Here is a 17,744-nt window from a genome sequence, read left to right on the forward strand (position 1 = left end):
AATGCTACCACTAGCTCAGGTTGCTGATGTGTGTGTGTGTGTGTGTGTGTATATACACACACATATATCTCTCAATATATACTTAGAATTCAACTTTTCAAGTTTAAAAATGAGATCACTAGGCACCAAACCAGCATAAATGAAATTCAGCTTTAAAACTTCCAATGAAAAACATACAATCATATTGATTCTGTGTCCAAATGAGATTAAAATGTTAAGCCTGCAAGAAAGCAGCTTCAGATTTCCTCCTGAGATGTTTAAGGGCCAGGTAGTCTGAGTTTACACTGGTTAGCAGTTGCAACCAATTAGTTCATTGAAGGAACTAAAGCAAGAGAGAGATTAATATTCATCACAGCAAGGGTGTCTGCTCTGGCAAGGATTTCACGTCTTAGCCATCACTGCTTTGCTGTGAGAGCTCAGCACTGTAAACTGTCCTCATCACCCTGGGGAGAAGAAGATGCAGCGATACACCCTCTGCAACAGCTTCTGGCTACCTAGGATGAGTACGCACATCAACACATCAGCTCTTGAAAGGACACCATGAGCTGATTTATCTTCACTCTCTGATGTTCAAAATGCACTCACAAGTTCCAGTGCCTCTCCACCACTCCAACCCTGGCCAAACCCCCTGATCTCATGGTATTCATGCAGCTCAAGTTCATGATTTTCTACCCACTGCCACTCTGGGCAACCCCTCCCAACCTCAGGTTCTTCATGCAGCTACACTGTTTGACTTGCCTGTTGTCTTTTTGGTAGTGTTATCAGTGTGAGAGCTCTGTAAATAATGCATTACTTCATTCCTCCTACACAGGCCAGAGGAAACTTTCAATGGGCTTAACACAAGAGTTGGTTTTCACTTTCATTCAGTGATGACTGCTTAGATTTTCCAATCAGAACAACATCAGCATTTAGGGCTAAATTTCAATTTGACAAATAATTAAATTTCTGCAGTTCAGAGAAGCAAACATTCCTAAAACCTGACCCAACAAACCTACACAATGTGGCTCTAAAACACTGCGAATAAGCAAAGAACTACTAAAACTTCAATATCTTTAAGTGTTAAGTTTCTCTGCAAACATTATAGACTCAAGAGATTTAATACAGCTCTTACTTCATGGTTCATAATCTTGCCATAGGTTTCCACTAAGGACTCTGCATAGAAGGGTGTTTCACCATACAGCATCTCATACATGCAGACACCCAGTGACCACCAGTCACACTCAGGTCCATATTTCCCCATTCCATCTTCCATTGCTTGCAGTATCTCAGGAGAGATGTAGTCAGGTGTACCCACTGCTACTGATGACTGTACCTTAAAAATAAAGCAAACAATTCTCAGAAGTTTTCAGGTTCTCTCAGCAACTTTTTTACTCACACATTTATTTATGACAAGCAGAGACCAGGACACGATTCTGGAGAAGGAAGACATTTATACATTCACAGCAACACAACAAAGAAAATATTAAGGAAGTAACAAAGACTGCAAAGATTAAGTTCCAGTCTACTGCTACACAAAATCAGTTGCTATGTTTTATTCTGAGCACAGCAGAAACCCAAAATAATCACAGCTATTGTGAAAGCAGAAAGACAAAATGTGTTTTGCCTTTGTGTCTGTTTATACTTTAAAATTGCAACTGGCTGCCAGAAGTTTAAATGAAAAATGGATAAGTAAGGAGATCAACTTCTACCCCTGAATTTTACAGTGTCATTTGAAGATCACAAAACAAGTTCCCTGGATAAGTTTCATTTTGACAGAAATCAGTCAAATGTTTCTTGCCTAATGTGCAAGCAGATGGAATACAGGGGAAGGTGAGAAACTGCCCTGTGCCCAAGAAGTAGGGAAGCCCTGACCATCAGGGCAGTGGTAGAGCAGCTCTAACCTCTAGGAATATGTTCTCAATTCTAATGGCTCCTTCCAACTTATTTTGCATTTTTAATATGGTAAAGGCTTGGCAAGCATTTTAGGACTGGAGAATGCCACCAAGACCTGAGTTTGTGCCAGAGTAAGTGATTGATGCTGTGTGCCATACTTACACTTCGGCAGGTCTGCCAGCCCTGGAAGTGCCCTTAGCTAGGCAAACCAAACTAAACACATCACAAGTAATTTAGCTTTTAGAAGTATATCCAATCTGCTGCACAAGATGGACAATTACCATCATGCTGCTGTTCCATTTGTCAAAGGCATATAAACCAAATTGCTTGTTAATTACACAACCAGGCAATCATTTAGGTTGGAAAGGACCTTGGATATCATTGTATCCAAATGTTAACCAAGCACTGCCAAGTCCACCTAAACCATGTCCCTAAGTGTCACATCTACATGTCTTCTCAGGATCTCCAGGGATGGTGATTCCACATTTGCAGGTGTCTAAGTGCTGCAGCAGGTTGCTGACCACACCCCCTTGGATCATGGGGACTTGTGTCAGAAAGATCACAATCCACCACATCCCTGATGCATGATGATGATCTCTAAGACCATCAATTCACTTAAAAGGTCCCACTACCAGTGACCCAAGTGAATTTTGCTTCATACATACTGTGCCATCTTCACTCATTTTCAGGCAGGAGCCAAAGTCTGCCAGTCGTATGTGGCCGTTCATGTCCAAAAGAACATTATCAGGCTTTATGTCCCTGTTTGGATAGAGAGAAGTGAAAAGATTTAAACATACAGTATTAACTCTGCTTGTAAAAATTAATCTTGCACCAAAACAACACAGAATTTAAGCTGGATACCCACTGATGCAACTCTTTTTACTGTACTACTTCCAGCCCTCTCCTACTGGCCAATTAAAATTTTGCCCACAATACTGAAGACTTAAGAGTACATAGGATTTTCAAGCTCAAAGTTGAACACTGACTGTTCAAATAACCAGGCAGATCAGTGACAGTGAGTCATACTGAGTGTAACAGAAAGGCAGTTTACTCCATCAACATGATTTCAAGATGATACACATCATAACACGTCGTTTAGTAACAAGAAAGATAAAAGGCAATCTTTTAATCACATGGTTATTTGTCAGTATTTATAACTGGCTTCTTATCTAGGACAATTTTTTACTGCTTCTCTGAATTTTGCCCAGCATTTCTGTTCACCAGTACTTTTCATTTGCTATTCAAGTCTTTCTATACACTATTGCACAGCTTCTAGGACCTAAGGACCTTTGGATCCTGTGTACACTCAGCAGTTACCCCACTAGACACTGAATTCCCCCAGCCCTGGGCTCAAGGCAATGCCATTTCAGAAGGATATAGCCAGAAAGTCTCCAGTATCAATCTCATCTTTCCCATTCTTGTACATACATAGCAGGGTAGAAAATGATATACAGCAAGCTAAGGCTACTAAATTACATGGAAATAACATTCCTGTTTCACCCTAGCTCATTACTTGATATTCTTTTTTAGTTTCAGGAAGGTAGCCAAAAAGATTTACTAAAGAGCATGTTAATTTAGTTTTGCCCACCAATTAGTATCAATCTCATCTTTCCCATTCTTGTACATACATAGCAGGGTAGAAAATGATATACAGCAAGCTAAGGCTACTAAATTACATGGAAATAACATTCCTGTTTCACCCTAGCTCATTACTTGATATTCTTTTTTAGTTTCAGGAAGGTAGCCAAAAAGATTTACTAAAGAGCATGTTAATTTAGTTTTGCCCACCAATTACTCATGCTTCGTTTCATCACTTTGCAATAAATTCACACCAAGTGAAGTATCAGTAAAGGATCAGCTATTCAGACAACTTGATAGGACAGTCCTGACACACAGTATGTAGTAGTTTTGTGGGGTTTTTTGTAGGTTTTGTTTTGGTTGGGTTTTTTTAAAATTATCAGCCTCAAAATATCCCAAATGATTTTAAGAGCACCTAGCCAATATGTTGGGAAGGTGGCAAGAAAGGAAGAGGGAAGAGTAAGTGCAGAAAGCAAAACCAGCTCAGTTCTGTACCAACTCTGCAGGCTAAAACTCTGCAAGGTAACATACACCAGTCTCCTTCCCTTAGCCAACAACACCCAGGATCAGCTCCAGCATGCTTGGATATTATCATGCCATTTCTGATAGACTATTTTTCATCTCAGCTAGCCCCCAAAATGACAACCAAACCAATAAATCTGTTGATTTGGGTATGGGGTTTCTTTGATGTTATATTTATTCAACATATTTATCCACGAGCCATACATAAAACCACATGTGCTTTACCTTAAACCCACCAGTCTTGTAGCACCATAAATCCTGTATTTATTTTCAAAGGTGAAGTTCCAAATGCCCAAAAACTTAAAAATTGTACATTACCTTCGGCTTAAGTTTTGAGGAGACTAAAATTACTAGGAGCAAACAAAAAAAAGGGCTCTAATACAGCTTGCTACATAGGTGTAGGAGCTGACAACATCTGATTTTTAAGGTGCTGAATTCCAGTTTCACACCTAAGGAGACTTGTGAGAAAAATCTTGCTAGGTTTAACAAAGGGTCCTCATATGTGTAAAAATCCTGCCAACCTGATACATTTTTCCAACACAAACTTGAATTAACCTTTTTTACCCAAGGTCTAATGCTTTGAAATTAATTACTGAAATGTCACTAATACTGCTGCTCATTAGCAGCATTAAGACAAAATAATAAATGCTAATCCATGCCTGCCAACATCAATTTCAATGCACACTTACTTGTGATAACAGACAAGTATGTGCTGAGAAAATTAGACTATGTCACTATGCTTTCCCAATAAACCCATTAGTAGTTTTGTACTGTTAAATATATTCCATACATTTCAGTTCTAGATACTGCCACCAATCCCTTACAGTCCCATCACCACAAGTCAAGCTCAGTAGTTGCAGGGGACTATGAAAGCTAATATACAACTGTGCACTGTTTTGTTTGCTCTTTGAAGAACACTCCCCAGTGCCATTCTCACACACACACTCCTCTGCTTCACATGCAGATCTCACTTGCCTAAGGGAACACTACTGCAGTCCAGAACAGCTTAACGCCTCATCTCTGAGCTCCACTGTTTGCTATCTACAGCTAACAGGTCATATAAACCTTTAAAGGGACCTTGAAATCCTTTCCAGAGCAATCATGCCTCCTCCTAATCCATTCTAGTTGCCAAGCAGTAATTTCTTGGGCATTCATACATCTCCTCTTCAAAGCATATGTTTTGGCCTCAGAGACATCCATTCCTAGTTCATTCAACCTCAAGAAAAGATGCAGCTGGTCAGTCAGTGTGGACACTTTCCTGGGAAATGGGTGCGGTGGTGTCTCTGGGGAACTTCTCTAAGGCTTTAACCTTTTTAAACCCCCACATATTGTCCACGTTTACTCACAGGAGTTTTACAGAGAGAATGATCTGAAGTTGTGTCAGGGGAGGTTTAGGCTGGAGATTAGCAGGAGGACAACAGGGCACAGACTCAAGCTCTGCCAGGGGAGGGTTAGGTTGGATATTAGGAAGAGATTTTTTTACAGAGAGAGTGCTCAGGCATTGGAATGTGCTGCCCAGGGAGGTGGTGGATTCACCATCCCTGGAGGTTTTCAAGGTGAGACTGGATGTGGCACTTAGAGCCATGGTCTAGTGACCACAGTAGGGCTGGACTTGATGATCTTGGAGGTCTTTTCCAACCCGGCTGATTCTATTAAAATGGTTCTTCCCCCAGGGGTGTTTGGGCACTGAACAGCTCCCCAGGGCAGTGTCATAGCCCCAAGGCTGACAGAGCTCCAGAGGTGTTTGGTCAATGCTCTCAGGCACAGGGTGTGATTGTCAGGGATGCCTGTACAGGCCCAGGAGTTGGACTAGATGATCCTAAGGGGTCCCTTCCAACTCTGATTAGTCTGTGATTCTCTGATTCTTTTCTAGTGAAGTTTTACAACAGCAATCAGAGTCCAAACAGAAGAGTTCAAAGCATTATGGTCTGAGAATTCCCTGTGTTTTTTAACCACAAAACACAACCTAACTTAATCTGATGGTAGCCACTGATCTGGACTTCACATCTTGTGTGCAGAAACAATTAGCCTGGCACACGCCCACTGACTACAAAAACTGTTTGAGAATGACCTCAGGTAAGTAGATGCAGTCATGTTATGGGTTTACTGTGCATAAATTTTGCAGAATGTCTAAACATATGTAAAAAAATTCAAACTGTTTCAAAATTCTAGGTTGGCTTGGACAAAGGCAGATAAATATTCATTAGGTGAAGTCAAGAAGCCTGATTAAAAATAAAAGCTTCAGGAAAAGGTTAGTCAGATAAATGTCACTGCTTCTAGTATCAATCCATCAAAACTTGATATTTAAAATGCAATAGCTTATACAGCTATTATACAGTGCACAGTAAGCACGTGCCCCCAGGAGTTTGCCTGTGGCTACCGTGACCATTTGCATATGTAGCAATATCTTTAGGATTAACTCCTGTGCTGGTTTGGGCTGAAGTAGAGTTAACTTTCTTCCCAATGACTTGTATAGGACTGTGTTTAGGGTTTGTGCAGAGCACAGGGTTGATAATGTAGAGCTGTTTTTGTTGTTGCTGAGCAGAGCTCACACAGAGCCAAGGCCTTTGCTGCTTCCCACACTGGCAAGGAAGTTGAGGTGCATGGGAGATTGGGAGGAAACACAGCTGGGACAGGTGATCCAAACTGCCCAAAGGGATATTCCATACCACAGGACACCATGCCATGCTCAGTAAGTGGGAGAAGGAGGAAGGACGAACATGTGGAATGATGGTCTTTGTCTTCCCAAAGAACCATTACATGTGATGGGCTCTGCTCCCCTGGAGATGGCTGAACACTTCCTGCCCATGGAGAGCAGTGAATTAATTCCTTGTTTTGCTTTGCTTGTGTGTGCAGCTTTTGTTTTGCCTATTACACTGTCTTTATCTCAACACATGAGGTTTTCTAGCTTTTACCCTTCTGATTCTCTCCCCTATCCCATTGGTGGGGGAGTGTGTGAATGTCTGCGTGGTGTTTGTTGACTGACTGGGGTTAAACCACAACAACTCCATACAACTGTTCAGGTATTTTTTTCCCAATGAGATGGTGTTTTACCTGTGCACATAATGCAGCTCATGTATGGAATGGATAGCAAGCACCATTTCCCCAATGTAGAACCTGGCCATGTCTTCAGGAAGCTTGTCTTCAAACTTACTGAGGAGGGTCAGTAAGTCACCACCAACATAGTAGTCCATCACAAGGTACTGAAAAGAGAGAAGCAAAGCAGTCAAGTACTGAGAGACAGCTGGTTAAGAAAAAAATATACAGAGTCCATCAGTTAATCCCTGAAAAAAAACCTTTCGCTATTATTTTTCTGTGCCAGTGGAAAGTAGTTAAAACTGGTGATCTTCTGTTTTATTGTTATTTGCTTACTTAGTGTAGCAAGATATCATATTCCTTTACTAATCACAGTAAGAATGTGATAAGATCCATGGAAGGGACCAACACTGATCGGGGTAACATGAAAGAAAAGGACTCAGGTGTGTTATTTATTTCTCAGGCCACAACACAAGGTTTACATTTTAGTATTTCCTAGCAATATCCACCTAAATCCAGACCATCACTTAGAGTACAATGACTTTATCTAGTACTACCTGTCTCTAGCCACTTTGTTCCATGCTTCCCAAGATGATTTGACATATGTTTTAGGAGTAACTTTGCTAAGTTTCCAAAGCAGTCATCTTATTCTTCTCCCCAAAGTAAAGCAGCCTAGAACCCACCACTCCAGTTACACTCATCTTCCACAAGGGAAGGAAATTAGAGAAAAGAGGAACGCAAAGGAACATAAAGTACAATACTAACCATTTCCTCACTATGTTTTGGCTTAAAAGAGCACCTCCAAAAGGCGTGAGTTTTGGGTTTTTTTCTCCTTATTATTCAAAGTACAGATTACTCTGACAAGCAAATTTCATCACTTATCTCGAAATCAATCAGTGTGCATTGCACCAAAGAACTTTAAACATGTGCTGAACACTGCACACATGCAACAATTTTGTCTGAAACCAAAAGGTTACAGGCAGGAACCATCAATCTCCTGAAAGGGATATTGTATTACAGTATTTTCTCTCCAAGGCAAAAAGACCTGACAGAGCCTTCTGTGGGAAGTGAAATATCCTGCCTGTCAGACACAAGGTAATGCACTGCCCTCAGCTCCCAAAGCATTTAGAACTCAACAAGAACTCAGCTGACCCACGAAGCAAAGCACTTGGATCTGAGAAAGATGGTAAGATGCCTTCTACAAGAACGCAAAATTTTACTCGTCTTTCAATTCACAATGATCTACTTGCCAGAAGGTGCTTCTCCCTTCACATGGGGTTAACATAAAGGGCTGAAATCTAGAGGTATCACGTTTCTTCCAGAGAAGTGACTACATCAAACAGGGTGAGAGTAGTTGGAAATCAAAGGAAAAAAGGATATCAAAATACTCTCAGGAGTACTCAGAAGTCTTTATGGGGCTGACAGCAAACACACATCTGCCTTTCTTCACGAATCAGACTGGGAAAGAAAACGAAGATCTGAACCTAGAAGAGAACTTCAGGTTTCATACAAGTTTCTAATATTCATGGACTATGTTTCACCTACATCACACCTCTGCTTCAGCAAAAGCACCAAAGGCTTACTTGACCCATCTGGACTCAAGTTGTCTCTATGAAAGCTTTCTAAGAACCAGAAAAAAAATCATGCTAGCACTTCCATGTAATGCCATTTAAGAGTTGGCTCTTTAGGAAACACCAAGGCATGGTGTGTTTGCCTCACACATTTTACAACTACAGCAGGAGAACCAGAAAATGAACTCCAGAACACACACATTTTGTAGGATTTTGTGTTTCTTGCTTAAATATAACTTCTGCATCATTAAATGCTCCATTAACATTAAATAGAGAGAATAAAACCCTAATTACTTTTAGCCTCTCCAAAGGCAGCTACTACTCTTCCACTTTAACATCTTAGCTTCTCTTTGCCTGTTCTGAGCCCTTCACCATGCAGCCAGAGGAGGCAAAGCTCTGGGTGTGAGAAGACACCAAGGTTCTCTCTCTGCTTCAGGGATAGCTTACATGGGTTTGCACTTAACAACCACTACTTACAAAGCAGAAACATCACTGGAAGGAGACACCAGAACCTACAACTTTCAGAGGACCTGGTTGGAAAACCAAGCTCTGTCATCTGTTCTTCTGTTCTCAGCTTTGCATTCCACTCTGCAAGGATCACGGATGAACAGCACAGCTAAAAAGTAAACCAAATCTGCCCAGGCTCTGTAATAAGGCAGCATTCCCCAGGATAAGGAAAGATGTGGCTATGAACTTGTTCAGGCTCAGAACAACAGAGATCTTTTAGCCCCTTGGACAAGTACCAGATGGTATGGAAAAGAACCTTCTGTCCAGGTTTTCAGATGAATGCAATTTCCTTACGTTTTTCACCTTTTCTTCACACATCATTTACAACAGCGACTGAGATGCAGATCCACTCCATCTGGGAGCACCAGACATTCACAGGAGATGGATGCTGAGTAAGAGACCAAATTGGAAGGCACATCCCAGCACATGCAGAACCAGACCCCAGGCAAGATGGGAATCTGCTGACTTTGGCTACTGGGAAGAGCTGTTGCTTTCTCAGATACTGGATCTTAAATTAGATGCTAGACGTCTACATTCGGCTGTTAACTGAAACTTCAACATCTAAATGCTTTTTGGGAAAAGAAAATGTATTTATATTGATATATATTGCTTGGAACAGATGATATTAGCCACACTAGATCCCCCTCTATAATGTCATTACTCCCACTTTTATCTTGCACAGCTCCCAGTTTTTTCTTGGGTAGCTCCATTCTTACAGACTACATGGAAATGGGATATAAAATGCTTTAGGTTATTTTTAAGCAAGGCTAAAGACTGTTTGGTTCTTCAGGAATTTGAAATTCTAACTACCTCCATAAGGCAGTGCCAGGGATAATTAAACTGTTAGAGACTGAAAATCTGGATGTATCACAAAGCATTCAATGGAAATGGCCTGTAAATGAGGGCCTAGACATGACTAGTTACTTGCTTACGTTTTGTGTTACTCTAAAAATACTTCAAACATGACAAAGCAATTTCCAGCAGTGACAGGTTAATGGTTGGACTCGATGATCTTAGAGGTTTCCTCCAACCTTGATGGTTCTATGAAAGTGTTTTGTTTCAGCATCTGTGGAAATATTTGAGTATTTTCTCCTTCCATGCTTAGTCCCTGAATTCTTTGGCAGCCTTTTATCAATACCTTTATTTTATTATTTATAGTCATGACTTGCTACTCTGGTACTACCTAAAAAGTGTTAAGAAGGTGAAAACCTTCACACTAAACTGTCAGTTGTTACAGAAATAGCAGGTTTGCAAACCCAGCCTGAAATAGCCACAGGGAAGCTGTTTGGTTCAGCATATTACACTATGTTGGGGCTTTACTGACTTGGCTCCTAACCAATACTCTCCTGTACTCTGTGACTAAGGTAAACAGAGCTTATATAGTACAGCTCTAGTAACCCAGCATTAAAAAAATGTCATAGGAATAAGGACTTTATAAATGGTTGTTAAAGCCTCTCAAACTTCTGAGACGACCAATCTGCTTAATTAAAAACATACTTTATAAATACGTGAAAGAAATTGGCTTTTAATTCCCTAAGGCTTTTCAAATACCAAAATTTTAAATGACTTTTGCCAGTTTTGAACAAAATCTTGCTTCAAAAGACATTCTGAATGTTCCAAATAAAGTATTTCTTACTTTCACAGAGGTAAAACCTCTCAAGTTATTGCACTGCAACCTTATAGAAAACATTAAATCTGAACATGATATATTTATGCAAGGGTAGATTAGTTAGTTTAAGATGCTTAACTAAGCCTCTACATACATACTACAGCACTACACAACTTTCTCACTCTCCTGGAGTTACAGTCAGCCCCTTTGAAGTTTTTCTTCAAGGAGAAAACAAGAACGTTGAGACACTGCTGCGAGGCATGAGGTGCACTGATTTAGTGCACTAATATTCTCAAACACACCAAACCCAGAGTTCTTTCACAACTTAAAGCTTTTATTTGCTGATGAATCAAACATACCAAATAGTTCTCATCTTGAAAGGCATAGTGCAATGTAGTAATCCACTGACAATCTCCATTCACCAGGACATTTCTCTCCTCTCGGAAACAAGCGGTCTGAAGGAAGAGAAGGGGGGGAAAAGCCATTGTCAACATCAACAAGCAGTTTTCACAGGATGAATATATATGGATGTTTTATGGGATTATTGAAAATTACTGAACAGAGGTCTCTATTCATTGGGATTCAGGCTGCACTAGGGACAAGCCAGGGAATCGCTGCAGGATTGTAGGGAGGCATTCAGACACTCTAATCCCAACTGCAACTTGAAAAAAGACACCCACAAAAAACCCCTAACCCCCTAAAAAACCTTCACAACAGCACACAACACCCCCCCAAACACCAAACAGCTTACAAAGCAACCCAAAGCAACACTAAGTCTTTGTTTCATAAACCATTTTTAAAAGCCAGGAAATGATAACTTGTCACTGCAATCTGTAGCAGAAAGATTATGGCTCTAGGAAAGTAAGTCTGGTCCTTCTGAAAAAGACCTTGATGAAAACAGTTTAATGCATACTTTTCTTACATTACAGTCCCAGTTCCAGACACTGCCAACACACTATAGGAAATCAGCAGATTTTACTATTGCTGTCTTATCTTTGACCAGTATAATACATTTTCATTTTCAGTCATCTTCCCTCCATTGCAAACAGCACATTGCAACACTTCAGAGAAGCAATTTCTGTGCAAAAGGTTTTCTCAGCATCTTTACACAAACCCAATTTTCATAAACTTCAAGAAAGTCCTCCTTAATAAAAATATATTAACCTTTCTATTGGATCAGAACCATCAAGGCACAGACCTTGGGAGTTTTTCACTACTCCCAGCTCAGACAGACATTATTAGGATACTTGGTACCTGCAGTTTCAGGTGTTTGGGTTCTAAGTGTTTGGGTTTGTTAGGAGCTGCAGTGGCAGGACAAGGGGCAATGGGCACAAACTGAAAGAAGGGAAATTTAGGTTAGATATTAGGCAGAAGTTTTCCCTGTGAGGGTGGTGAGACACTGTCCCAGGTTGCCCAGGGAGGCTGTGGCTGCCCCAACCCTGGCAGTGTTCACAGCCAGGTTGGCTGAGCCTTGAGCAACCTGCTCTGGTGGGAGGTGTCCCTGCCCAGGGCAGGGGTTGGGACTGGATGATCTCTAAGGTCCATTCTAAAATTCTATGATAAATAATTCTAGACAAGAACTGAGGTGTTTTTTTTATTGCCACTTGTTCAGATGTCTTAGAAAATGTACTATGGAAACGTGCCTGGGAAACCCAAACTTTACCATATACTGACTGCACCTTAAAAAGGTATCAGGAGCATTTTTCCCCCCAAAGGAGCAAAATTCAATTTACATTTCTACTGAAGACGACCATGCTGTGTCCACATTGTGAAGTTAGAAATCACTGGTGCAAAGAGAAGCAAATGATAATTAAATGCTGAGTGGTTTAACGGTTTATGAATGCAAGGCCAAAAAAAGGCTCTACAAAAAGTTTGGCAGCTCCAGCAACTCCAAGTAATCCTATCCCCTTCCTGCAGCACCAGAGCACAGCAGTTCTCAGATCTTCTGGCACCATCATGGGAGGAGGCTGCCAACACAGAAAACTAGTTTGTTTATTTTCTAAGACATCAGTTCCTTGATCCAGTTCACTGTGCAACCTCAAATAGCGAGGGGATGTTTATGAACACCGAAACTCAGTAATGCCGCTGAACACTTTCCATCATCAATTCAGAGTATAAAACTCTCCTTCTCTGCTTACACTAGCTTAAAAGGCCTTGAGACATGACTTGAAACAGCATGACCTAATCAGCCAGTCAGGACTTATTTGGAACTGTCAACACTAATACCCTAATGACTGTGTATTTTGCTGTCCCAACGATGAATACAAATGGTTCAAAGGATTCACCTTATCAAAATAAATGCCATGCCTCTTTTTGCCTGCAACCCATTTATGGATGCCAGGTGATATTCACTAATCTTTCCTGTATTTTAGTGGCTTCTAACCACATGGTTTTTTTTTTCTTGCAGCTAGTACATGAATAAGCAGTATTTAGATAACTTCTTGCTATGTTTAGCAAGTCACACACAACAAACATAAACCAGTATAACAACATGCTTCTTAGACCACTCATGCAGTGGATAATAGAACACCTGAACTCTGCTTTTCAGTGCTATTCTTGCAGGCCTCATTTTAAAAACTAATGAGTTTTACCATATTTGGGAAATTTTAACACCCAGATGTTGTGTGAACTTGATATGCAGGTTATTAAGTCTTGCTTATCCAGAAAAGCCAAAGCAAGAGAGCAAACCAAACAGGAAAAGGTAAAGGGGCCCAGCAGAGAAGAGGGTTCTTTTACTGTCCTTTGTAGATGGGGAAAAATCAGCAGAAAGAGAAGTTTTCTGGACTGTTACTTATCCTAAGTGTGTACTGGGGAAACTATTGCTCACTATACATCTTTCTTGGCAGCCAAATCTCTTCCATCTCTTGCCTGTCTGAGAGGGTAAGAGGAGTTTGTTGCATGATTTGAAGACAATTTGTAAACAGCTTTCTGCTCAGGACATCTCTACACACAGAAGTTGCAGCTACTTAGGCAAGACATTTAATGAAGTCACTTTAAGAATGAGTAAGCCAAGCGTAGCTGTATTTCCATCAGAGTTTGGGAGACCCCTGCAAACATGTGTGTTTAAAAGACTTCTGTACTGACCAATGAATCAACACAGCTGAAATCTGCACAGAAAGGGCACCAAATTTCCCCCATGCAGGGGAAGGCTGAATGCAGAAGCGCTGATGCAGCACAGCGCAGAGTGTGAAATCCCCTGACAGCTCAAAGGACAGCAGGGAGACAGCGGGTCCTACTGCCAATGGCATGGATGGATGGGCTGAGTGTGACTAAATCAGGCAAAGGCTGCGGTGAAGAGGGGCTTAACAAGAGGGAGGAGGTTTAATCACAGGAAAAGGGCTGGCACTGACTCACTGAAAGGAAGGGAGGGACGAGGAAGGGCAGCTGGGGGGAGGAGGTGTCAGGAAAGGGACAGAAGAATGGGACAGGGAAGGGTCAGCAAAGTAGCCAGTGCTCACCGCTAACAGAACTGCTGCGAGTCCTGATGCACTGTGTGTATTTTCTCCTCAAATCCACTGCTCATTTATGTTCTAACTTATATATTCCATTTGCCATAAGGTTTTTCTCAACCATACAAGAGTAGGAATATTCCTAGGAATATGCTGCTTCCCACAGTGTACACAGTGTATTCTTAGTAGGTCTTTTCCTAATCTGTGAAGTACTTACATCATTTGTTGTGACTATGTACATCTCCTTTCACCAAAAACACTCTTCCTAAACAGATTTACCTTCTTAGCACGTTTTGTTTTACAACCCGAATCTCTGATTTCTAAATATTTAGCTATAGTCTCACTAGTTACACAAATCCTGTTGCAAACTGTAGGATGCAAAGCTCCTTAATGTATGTTTTCTGAATGGAAGCAAAAAAAAGGCCTTTTCATAACGTTTTTGTATACAGCTGTGAATGTCATAGCAGCAGCAATCTCAGCTTTCATGCAGTCTTTAACTTGCCTTTACTGTAAACAAAAATCTGGCCAATAAATTCAGGGTAAGAACTAGGGCAGACTGTCTGGTAAACGAATACACAGCGATGCTGAGAACAACAGATGCCTGGAAGGGACTGTCAGACTTGATTGCATTAAAACAGCTTAAGGAATAAAAAAAAAAAAAAAAAAAAAAGAATGAAGCTCCTATGCTCATGAAATAATTCTTCCTAATCTGGAAGAGCTTCAATGTAATCTTACTCATGTCATTGTAAAAACCCTCTGTGTTAAAAAATGATGTCACTTACCTCTGCCCTTTTAAGCATTTCCCATTTATTTAGAATTTTCATGGCATAAATGCGCTCCGTGCACTTCATTTTAACAACTGCAACCTGAAATAATAAGATACCTTTATTTAACAACAGCATGGTCAGAAAAACACAACATTTAAACAGCTCAATACTCACACAAAAGCATGGTCAGAGAAATACAGTTTGCAAACAGATTAATGCTCACAGATCAACTAAAGTTATCACTGCTGATCAATTCACACATTGATAAAGTACAGCTTGAGTCTTTGCTCCTTCTGTACTCCTCTTACATCACTGCTGTGTGCTTGATGCACCATGTGTGGTCAAAGTGCTGGTGATGAAGCACAGGGGGATGATGCAGGAGGAGCATGAAGGCTTTCATATGAAGATGGGCAGCAAAGCTGCATTGTTTGCCAGGAACAAGCAGAGCTTGGAGCCCTGGCTGCAGCCAACGGGGCAGCATTCCATGGGCAGCCTGAGAAAAACAAGAAGGGCTGCTGTCCATAGAAATACCCTGCATTTGCCTAAGTTGTGTTCAGGTCTCAGAAAATTGAAAGATATTAGCAGGTTAGCATGTTTTTGTGTACTGTATGCAGCTACTTTAAAATAACCCCCCCAATGTTTATTTATTCACCATTTTGCTCGAAGCATTTTACTATGCATCCTGTGCATGACTTGCTTACACTGATCTATTATCAACAGTAGCTGTCACAGTGGAACAAAAAACCAGAAGAATACAAAAAAAAAAAAAAATCAAGGCTTAGGAATGCAAAGACTTTATTTTGACTGAGACTTGTATTCTCCAAGACCAAAACTAATTCTTCTTGTGGTAAAGCCATGGTTTCCACAAAATTCTTCCAGCTGGCAAAAGAAAAACAGGCATCATGACTAAGACAGCAACATTTTTACAGGGCTATACATGGACTGCTTGACAATTTCTACTGCTTCTCAACTCATCTCTATTTCAGAAACCCAACCAGCTTTCATTGCTTCCAGCAGAGCCCTGAATAGCAGTGTGAAAAGTAACAGCAATGACATCAGTTTGCCTCCTCTGTTGCTTAAAAACTCTCATCTATAAGGGATTCAGGAGCTACAGCAGCTCTGAGATGATGCTGACTATAAAAAAAATGCTGGAATAGTGCATCAAGCAGAGCAACACTATACAAAGTCAGAAATCCTGAGGACAGAAGAGGGAGATGTAATAGTTCCCTGCACCTCACCAATAAGAAGCTCCAGATGAGGGGAAAGGGGATGAATGATTCTCCAGTAACAGCAATGGGATATACACATGTAGACAGACACCTCACTCAGCAGGTGCATACCTAAGCCTTCCACCCCTCAGTGAGTGAAGCTCCACTCACCAGGTCACTGTAACAGCACGTAGTACACATCTGCACAGAGTCATGTAATGGGAACACAGCTCTAAGGAAGGTCCAGCAGGTACACACTGCAGGGCAATCTGGCCCCAAACACAGCTAGGAAAGGCACAGCTAAAGAAGCAGCTGCTCTATGAGGAGAGGCTGAGGGAGCTGGGGGTGTTCAGCCTGGAGAAGAGGAGGCTCAGGGGAGACCTTATCACCCTCTGCAACTCCCTGACAGGAGGTTGGAGTCAGGTGGGGATTGGTCTCTTCTCCCAGGCAACCAGCAGCAGGACAAAAGGGCACAGACTCAAGCTCTGCCAGGGAAGGGTTAGGTTGGATATTAGGAAGAGATTTTTTTACAGAGAGAGTGCTCAGGCATTGGAATGTGCTGCCCAGGGAGGTGGTGGATTCACCATCCCTGGAGGTTTTCAAGATGGGACTTAGTGCCATGGTCTAGTGACCACAGTAGGGTTGGACTTGATCTTTGAGGTCTCTTCCAACTCAGCTAATTCTGTGATTCTAAGCATAGAATATCCACAGCTACATTCCACTCTCGGTGTCACCTGGCCTACAAACACCTCCTACAGACACTGCTTATGCAGTGGGAGAAGGATGAGCAAGACAAGAAAGTCTCAACCAAACACAAGAGGTTCCTTGGCACATACAAAATCGTTCAACACTGACCTTCAGTAATAGCCTAAAATGCAAACAGCCTTGCTCCTGCCTCATCACAGTTAAAAGTCACTGTAACAACCTCTCTCCACACACTTAATTGGGTCATTACCCTGATCCAGCCGAAGGCACGCTGTAAGTCAAATAGCACATTAAAAGCTTTGAGAAACTACAAAACGCTGACATTCCCCACTACACTTTTTAAACTGTTCCACACAGCACATGAGGAGCCAGGAAATAGCCCCTGCACCTCCAGTGCAGGGACAGAGCAGCACCAAGCAAGGACAGAGCAGCTCCAAGCACTGTTACCTGCTGCAGAGGAACAAACCAACAGTCTGGAGCAGATGCAGATTGCCAGCAGAGCTCTATGAGCCCTTAAGTGGCAACATTCCAGTTTCACTACATCACAGTCCTAGAACTGCTCAGCCATTTAAGCAGAAATCCAGTGCACAAATCAGAACCCACAGAGGCATCTACTGCATTTCATCTATGGCCATCACTGTCTGAGAGCACTGCAGGATAGCACAAGTTTGGAGTGTGCTCAACTGCTGAGGGACGATGAGAGCCTGGAATCATGGAGGATCAAATGTTAGAACAAAGTAGTAAATGAAACAGGCCTGGAAAAAAAAAAAAAGACAAGAAAAAAGGATGCAAATCTGTAGGACCTATTTAGAGATTCCCCAGTTGCTAACTATATTAGTGCCATTTATTTTCAACTGAAAGGACCGCTTAAAAAAGACCAATTTAAACTTACTGGAGGATGATAATTGTCTTCTCTGGAA

General features: G+C 41.4%; 1 protein-coding gene across 1 annotated transcript in view; it reads right to left on the reverse strand.

Annotated features, from left to right (window-relative positions):
- The window catches only part of CDC42BPB (CDC42 binding protein kinase beta (DMPK-like)), a 66,481-nt gene that overhangs the window by 37,726 nt on the left and 11,011 nt on the right, over positions 1-17,744 (reverse strand). Inside the window, exons 2-6 of the mRNA XM_009070803.1 lie at positions 14,927-15,010; positions 11,055-11,150; positions 7,027-7,175; positions 2,538-2,631; positions 1,112-1,312 (exon numbers count right to left, since the gene is read on the reverse strand). Of these exons, the coding sequence (XP_009069051.1) occupies positions 1,112-1,312; positions 2,538-2,631; positions 7,027-7,175; positions 11,055-11,150; positions 14,927-15,010 (624 nt within the window). The remainder of the gene's footprint in view (positions 1-1,111; positions 1,313-2,537; positions 2,632-7,026; positions 7,176-11,054; positions 11,151-14,926; positions 15,011-17,744) is intronic.

Source organism: Acanthisitta chloris, unplaced genomic scaffold (assembly GCF_000695815.1).
Source record: "Acanthisitta chloris isolate BGI_N310 unplaced genomic scaffold, ASM69581v1 scaffold20432, whole genome shotgun sequence".
NCBI lineage: Eukaryota > Metazoa > Chordata > Aves > Passeriformes > Acanthisittidae > Acanthisitta > Acanthisitta chloris.